This window comes from Rhineura floridana, chromosome 16 (genome assembly GCF_030035675.1).
Source record: "Rhineura floridana isolate rRhiFlo1 chromosome 16, rRhiFlo1.hap2, whole genome shotgun sequence".
NCBI classification, from domain to species: domain Eukaryota; kingdom Metazoa; phylum Chordata; class Lepidosauria; order Squamata; family Rhineuridae; genus Rhineura; species Rhineura floridana.
The window spans coordinates 31,384,525-31,392,510 of NC_084495.1; the positions used below are offsets into that span (position 1 = coordinate 31,384,525).

Consider the following 7,986-nt stretch of genomic DNA (forward strand, 5'->3'; position numbering starts at 1 on the left):
GCCGTCAGAGACGGTTTCAAAGGAAGAGAGGCGAAGCCGACTGCTTCCCTAGATGCTCTCCGCTTTGCAAACAGACCATTTCCAAGTTGGAGCATCCTCCGAAAAAAACGGCGCGGGGGGGAGGCGTAAGACGCGCCTCTCGTGCCGCTGGGCACAGTCAACGTACCTCCGGCGCCAAATCCCCCTCGGTGCCCGCCTGCTCCTTGACACGGCGATGACTATTTTTCAGGCAAGCCGCGAAGCAGGAGAGGCGAGAGAGACGCAACAAAAGGCTTCCTGGCTGCCGGCGGGGCGGCTGAGATTATATTGTATTTTTGTAAAAACCAAACCAAACCAAGAACGCACACAAAACGCAAAACAACGCAGCCCTTGCAACGGGGCGATGAAATGCAAGAGCGGGTCGGAGTGGGCAAGCGGGGGGGGGGTCATAAGGAAATGGAGAGGACCTACCACGGCTGGTCCAAGTCCCAGTCCCTGAAAAAGTCGAATAGATCCATAGCGGTTGCGACGGGGGGGGGCAGGAGCCTCCGAGCGCCGGCCGCCTCCCCCCAGCCCGGCGAGGAGAAGTCCCCGAGGCAGGGCAGGCTCAGCCGCGCATCTGGACGGCGAGCCGGGCTGCCTGCTTCCGCCGTGCTCGGAGCCGGGGCTGGCGCTGGTCTCTCCCGCCGAAGGAAGAGGAGGAAGGCGGCGGCGGCGCGGCTCTGGGCTCCTTCCGCTGGCTTCAGCTGGGGCTGCCGCCGCCAACAGCCTGGCTGGCTGGCTGGCTGGCTGGGAGAGGCGCAAGCAGCAGCAGCGGCTTCAACACCCACCACGAGGGGTGGAGCGAGCGTCAGAAGCCACGACTCCGAGCAGAGCTCCGAGTCCCCGCCGGCTCCTCGCTTCGCCTCGCCAGCCGCGCTCACACGTGCAGCAGACGCGAGTCCTGCGTTCTTCCGGGCGCTTCCCGGGCGGGAGTCGATGGCGGGGCGTGGGCTGCTCCGCATGTAGGCGAGCTGTGCCACATGCCGTGCGTCCTTGTGAGCCCAAGTGAAGCTGGCTGGCTGGCCGCAGCGACGGCAGCCTCCAACGCCCGCCCGTGAGTTGGGGGGGCCGAGTCGCAAAAAGCCAGGAGTCAGAGGCTGGAGGGGCGTTTGCGTCGCTTCCCTGCTCTCCGTTCGCAGCGGCGTTCACACGTGCAACAGAACAGACGCGAGTCCTGGACTCTGGGAGCTTCCAGACAGGTGTTTGTTCCGGAATGGGTTGCTCCTTATATGAATGCAAGTGGGTTTTTTTTCTTTTTTCGAGTGTCCACCAGTGCAGTGACAAATTCAGAAGTGCAGGGTCCCTTCATGTTAGTCACAGCCACACCCCTTCCTCCTTTTCTGCTGCGTTGAGAATGAGATCTTGTTAATGCCTTCTCCCACAACAACAGTCGTCCCTAGGAGCCAATAAGCATGAAAGGGGAAAGTGTTCGCTACTGAGAAGAGTCTTCTCAGAGGCTGACACACCTCCTTCCACTCTGATCAGCTCCAATCAGCAGGAAAAGGACAAGGAAGCATGTTAGAAGACTCTTCTCAGTGACTAACGCACTCCCCTTTCATGGCAATTGGCTTGTAAGATGCTAGAGACATAGGGACCCTGCTCCCCAAGAAGTAAGGGGTCTAAGACCCCCTCAATACCCAGGACGATTATGCCCCTGGTGTCCAATAACACAATGTTATTGTTATCAAAACCTAAGCTGGCAGATTCGCAGGGAAGGCTGGTCCATTAGGGCCAATGGGGCGCTGCCCAGCCAACTGCTCTGCCCTCAGCAGCCCCCACGTGACTCCCTCCTTACTTGCAACCTGTCTGGGGGTTCAGATAGAAACATCTGTCAATTGCAGTTCTGTCCATTTCTCACTTTTCTGACCTTAAATTCAGTTCTCCACATTTCTGTCGCAGATTGCCAATTTTTTTAAAAGTAAATCCTCATGAAAATTCTTTAGCATTTAAGTGCAAATTTCTCCTAATAAGCACATTTTTGTAGGCAGTTTTGACTAATGTACACATTTTTTGCTAACAATTTTCCCCCTTATGTCATGCATATTTTCATTTTACTTTAACTAATGTAAGGTTCAGAGGAGGGCAACAAGGATGATCAGGGGACTGGAAACGAAGCCCTGTGAGGAGAGAGTGAAAGAACTGGGCATGTTTAGCCTTGAGAAGATAAGACTGATGGGAGATAGCATAGCACTCTTCAAGTACTGGAAAAGTTGTCACACAGAGGAGGGCCAGGATCTCTTCTCGATCGTCCCAAAATGCAGGACACAGAATAATGGGCAAAAGTTGCAGGAAGCCAGATTTCGACTGAAGGAAAATCTTCGTAACTGTTAGAGCAATACGACAATGGAACCAATGACCTGGGGAGGTGGTGGGCTCTCCAACACTGGAGGCCTTCAAGAGGCAGCTGGATGCTTTAATTTGGATTCCCGCACTGAGCAGGGGACTGGACTTGATGGCCTTATAGATCCCTTCCAACTCTACGATGCTATGAATCTATGACTGATTCTGTGCTGCATTTGCATGCACACTTTCCCTTACTATGTGCATTTGTGCAAACATTGCCTGGTTTAAGAACTGCATCACAAAATTTGGGTAAGTGCAAATTTCGAAGGATGGCTGTGCCTTGGTTTTCTTATTTTTTTGAAAGTGTGAATTTGATGGATTTGGCTTTCAATGCAAACTGAATCAATATCCCCCCCATCCCTATCAGGGGGTGGCACTTCCTGTCATTTCCTCTCCACATTTCCTTCGTCTCACTGTTGCCCTTCTAGCACTCAGCAGGGATGAGGATGGGGGAGGGGCGACGTTCATGGGCTCCGCCTGTCTTTGACTCCGGCTCCACTTCTTACCGCTGGTCTCCTTGTCTTCTGCCTTGTCAGTCTCAGTGGGCACCAGCAGATCGACATGGAACCATGGGTGGTGGCGGGGGGTAAGGAGGAGGAGTAAGGGTCCCAAAGGCCATGAAATGTACAGAGTGTAGCAACAGATCTGCAACATTTCAATGCACAGCTGAAATGTATAGGCAAGCTGGTGGAGGCTGGCCCATCAGGTGGCCCAAGCCAGTGGAGGCTGCCCCAAATATGGCACAGGCCTACCAACCTCAGTCGGCCCTCAGCCAGCCCAAACCTGCCTGACATCCTACTTACAACTAGTCCAGGAGGTAGCCCTGGCTGTCAGCTTCCTCCTTCGTAATTTGCCCCTGTGGAACTCAGCAGGGAGGAGGATAGGACCCCAAAAGCCCATCTGCCCTATACCTTTAAAGGGGAGCGATAACATTTCAAACTGTCATGGCTTCCCCCAAAGAATCCTGGGAAGTGTTGTTTGTTAAGGATGCTGAGAGTTGTTAGGAGACCTCTCTTCACAGAGCTACATTTTCCAGAGTTCTCTGGGAAGAAGGATTGATTGTTGAACTACTCTGGAAATTGTAATTCTGTGAGGGGAACAGGTGTGTCAACTCTCCAGACTATAGTTCCCAGGATTCTTTGGTGGAAGCCACGACTACTGCTTTAAATGTTTAGTGCAAATGGGGCCTTTTTTGGCTTTGCCTGTCATTGACTCTGGCTTTGCCTTCTGTTGGCCTCCTAGCCTTCCATGCTAACAGCCCCAAGATAAAGCACACAACAACCCTTTACACCAACAGTCATTGCTGGCAATACATAGCTTTGCTGAATTTCGCACTGGTTGCTGGGAGAAATTTAGAAGGGTAGGATCCCCTCATGATAGTCACAGCCACACCGCCTCTTATCTTTTTTCTTTTTCTTTTTTTGCTTGTGGGTTGAGAATGAGATCCTCTTCTCCCACAACAGAAAATGCCCCAGAAGTAAATAAGCATGAAAGGGGAGAGTGTTAGCTACTGAGAAGAGTCTTCTCAGTGGCTGACTCACCTCCTTTCACTCTGATTGGCCCCAATCAGCAGGAAATGACAAGGAAGCATGTTAGAATACTCTTTTCATTGGCTCACACACTCCCCTTTCATAGGATGCTGGAGACATAGGGACCCTGCTGGGATCTGCTGCCAAAAAAATAAGGGTCTAAGACCCCCAAGACCCTGGATGACTACACCCCTGCCCCACACTAATAGAAATCAAACTGACTGATACATTCCAGTTCAGCAGTTTCAAATAGCTGAACTGGGAAATGTGAAAGGTGCACTTTCAGGTGAGCAGATGTAGGTGGCTGTCTAGGAAAGAATATTGGGGAGTGGGAGATTGGGCTAGATAACCTCAGAGATACCTTCTGACTCTATAGTTCTAAGAAACGCCCTTGAGGGCATCCTCTTACACCATGTTTTTCAAGCTGTGCACCTCACCTTTTTTCTTTTTTAAGGATGAATGTGATGAATGGATGTTTAATATGCTTGTGTCAACCTGGTACATTCTTCTGAGAGCTGGGACTGGCAACAGAACTCTTCTGAATATAATTGGTGACAAACCTACATATGTGTCTGGACGAGACAGGAATGCAGAACTGGTAGTGCTCCAGATGTTGCTGGACCAAGTCCAATAACTCCAGCCAGGATGGCCAATGGACCTGGATGATGGGGTTTGTAGTCCAACAGCATCTGAAAAGCCAGATCCTCTATCCCCTGGTGTAACACGTGAAACAACAGCACCTCTGGGTGAGTTCAGCACCTGTGTGGGTATAGTAGGTTCATATTCAGGCCAAGTGTTTTTTCTTTGACGTGGTATTTTAGTTCAGGTGGGAAGATTTATTGGGACAAGATTTTTTTTTTTAATTTATTGACACTCTCATGAACTGTCTTGGGGAGGATTAAAAGTGAGACAAAAATGTCTATTTTTTAAAAAACGGTGAGGAGTGGTCTTAGCTCCGTGGTGAACTTCATGCTGTATTTGCAGAAACTTCAAGGTTCCGTGTAGATAGAGCTGGGATGGGAAAAATCTCCCACTCTAACTTAGTTTCATGCTGCTTCCTATCAGCACTTTTTTCAAAACCATGAGGACTGGAATCTTAACTTTACTGTTAGGAGAAGAAACATAGCTCGGTGGTAAAGTACTTGCTTTTCATGCAGGAACTCCAGGGTTCAGTGACCAGGCATCTCCAGGGATGGCTAGAAAAAAACTTTGCCTGAAACCCTGGCAAGCCACTGTCCATCAGCATAGACAATATTGAGCTAAATGAAGAATTGGTCTCACATTGGGCAGTTTCCCAAAATGTTTAGCTCTGAGTAATGTTGTAGAATGGGAAAGGTATTTTTTTTAAAAAAAGAAAAGAAGATAGGGTATCAAAGTTTCCTAATCTGGTCCTGCTTTATGTTCTTTATCTCTCCAGTTCCGTCCTCGGTGAAGACAGATTCCCACGTTCATTTCCAACAAGCTCAGTCTGACACAGTGGGATTTTTATCTGTCATTTTCACAGGGTGAGAATTTCTTCCGGATGTGCCCCCATGTGGTGAGATATAAGATTTACCACATTCGGGAGAACACAGTGCTTTTTCTAGATGATTTTTCAGGCCTTCATTGCTTTTCCTCCATGGGTGTGTTTTTGGAAAGTTTCTCCAGAGGAGCACACAAATGCCTGGAAGTGGATACATAGGACTATGGAGGGATGAGGAAGAGAGGGTCTCATAGGAAAGAAAGAAAGAGGCTTATGGCCGGGAGAAGAGAAGATTAAGAGGAGACATAATAGTAGCCTTTTTCTAAGTTCAGGAGGGCTGTCATCGAGAAGATGGAGCAGGCTTGCCCCAGAGGGCAGGACTAGAAACCGTCAGTGCAAATGGTAGGCAAGCAGATTTTGGCTGCACTTTATGAGAAAGTTCCTAGTGGTAAGAACTTTGTGAAAGTAGAACTCAAAAAAGTTACCTCAAGAGGTATTTCAGCAGAGGCTGGATGGTTATCTGTTAGGGATGGTGTAGTTGCATCCTGGATTGCAGACAGATTTTGAACTGAGTGGGGGATTGGGCTAGATGACCTCCAAGACCTCTTTTGACTCTGTAGTTCTAAGAAAGAAAGAAACAAAGAAAGAAAGAAAGAAAGAAAGAAAGAAAGAAAGAAAGAAAGAAAGAAAGAAAGAAAGTTATGCTAATTCCACTAAAGGTGTGACTGAAATTCTGTGCAGTGGCCTTGCTTTTTGTGATATATATCCCAATAGCACGGAATTAATCTCACAAGCAAGCATTGGCTGTAGAAAGAATTTGCTTAGGGACTTGGAAGGAGAAGATACCCCTCCTGGTCTGGTTAGCACGCACAAGTACCAACAGTATGAATGTATAGGATTGTATTATCAGCCATGCTTAGAATAGACCCAAACTAATGGTTCTGCTCTGAGTAATTGCACATTCACCCCATACATTTGAAGCACTCAGCTTCCCCTAAAGAATCCTGGAAATTGTAGTTTATATCTCACAGAACTACAGTTCCTAACAACCTTAACAAACTACAGTTCCCAGGATTCTTTAGGGGAAGCCATGTGCTTTAAAGGTATGTATGGATGCTATCTTCAACCCAATATTGCTACTGCCAATATTAGTGTGACCCAATTTGACGATGTATCTTTAACCCAAGAGTGAGGAACCTGTAGCTCTCCAGATGCTGTTGGACTACAGCTCTCACCATCCTTTACCATTAGCCATGCTGCCTGGGGCTGATGGGAGTTAAAGTCCAGAAATATCTGGAGGGCCATGGATTCCCCACTCATGTTTTAACCAAAGGGATGTTCATTCTTTCACTTTCAAAAGAAGCAAACAAAAAACCCTACTACAATGCACAGATGTATCACTGAACACTAAAGTCAGGATCATTCAGACCATGGTATTTCCAATCTCTATGTATGGACGTGAAAGTTGGACAGTGAAAAAAGCAGACAAGAGAAAAATCAACTCATTTGAAATTGGTGTTGGAGGAGAGCTTTGCAGATACCATGGACTGCGAAAAAGACATATAATTGGGTGTTAGAACAAATTAAACCAGAACTATCGTTAGAAGCTAAAATTATGAAAGTGAGATTATCATACTTTGGACACATCATGAGAAGACATGATTCACTAGAAAAGACAATAATGCTGGAAAAAACAGAAGGGAGTAGAAACAGAGGAAGACCAAACAAGAGACGGTTTGATTCCATAATGGAAGCCACAGACCTGAACTTACAAGATCTGAACAGGGTGGTTTATAACAGATGCTATTCGAGGTCACTGATTCATACGGTCGCCATAAATCATAATCGACTTGAAGGCATATAACAACAAAACAGTCTAAATTTTCCCACTACCTCAATTTCATGTCCAGCTTAATTTTTTACTCCCATTCACCACTGGGTAAACATCAGTAAAACAAGGAAGTAAATCTTCTTATGTAATGCATAGCACATGATTTAATCCATGGTTTAGCAATGTAAATGTTAAGATAAGCCTGATGTTAAACACCAGTTGACTCAATCCAACTTACTGAGAAAGAGCACAGTGTAAGGGCAGTGTAATACTAAACTGTGGTTTAGGAAAGAATGCACACAACTGGGCCATTGATACCACAAAGGTGCCATCCTGTCAGCCCTTCATGGGTAGAACTCCCACTTGGAAACCAACAGGCATTTCAAAATGCAGATGGTATATTCAGGAGAGACTTGCGCATACATGCACTCGTGGGCTGTCTTTCTGCCATTTTATCTGTCTCCATCCACCTTGCCAAGTCTCATAATTTCCTCTAATAGCACTCCTATTTCCTTGCAAAGTGGGATGCTCTCACTGTTAGCATTTTGTACTTCTGGATTCCCTTGGCTGTTTTATGAAAACAGCGGGGAGGGGGGAGGTCTCAAAAAAAGAAGAAGGCTTACATTGTGGAGATCTCATTCCAGCCATGCAGCTCCTGTGTAGGGATGGGAGAGGAATTTGATTTGGTTTGCATTCAAAGCCAAATTCATCAAATTTGCCATTTCCGGAACAATATAAGAACCCAAACACAGCCATTGTTCAAAATTTGTACTGCTCTGGATTTTGCGAGGCAGTTCTCT

General features: G+C 47.2%; 1 protein-coding gene across 3 annotated transcripts in view; it reads right to left on the bottom strand.

The window, feature by feature from the left end:
* Positions 1–803, bottom strand: part of AFF2 (ALF transcription elongation factor 2) — a 446,876-nt gene extending 446,073 nt beyond the window's left edge. For all 3 annotated transcript variants that reach the window (XM_061598696.1, XM_061598697.1, XM_061598695.1), the window contains exon 1: positions 451–803. In XM_061598696.1, the coding sequence (XP_061454680.1) occupies positions 451–497 (47 nt within the window). In that variant the 5' untranslated portion in view covers positions 498–803. The remainder of the gene's footprint in view (positions 1–450) is intronic.
* Between the last annotated feature and the right edge of the window lie 7,183 nt (positions 804–7,986).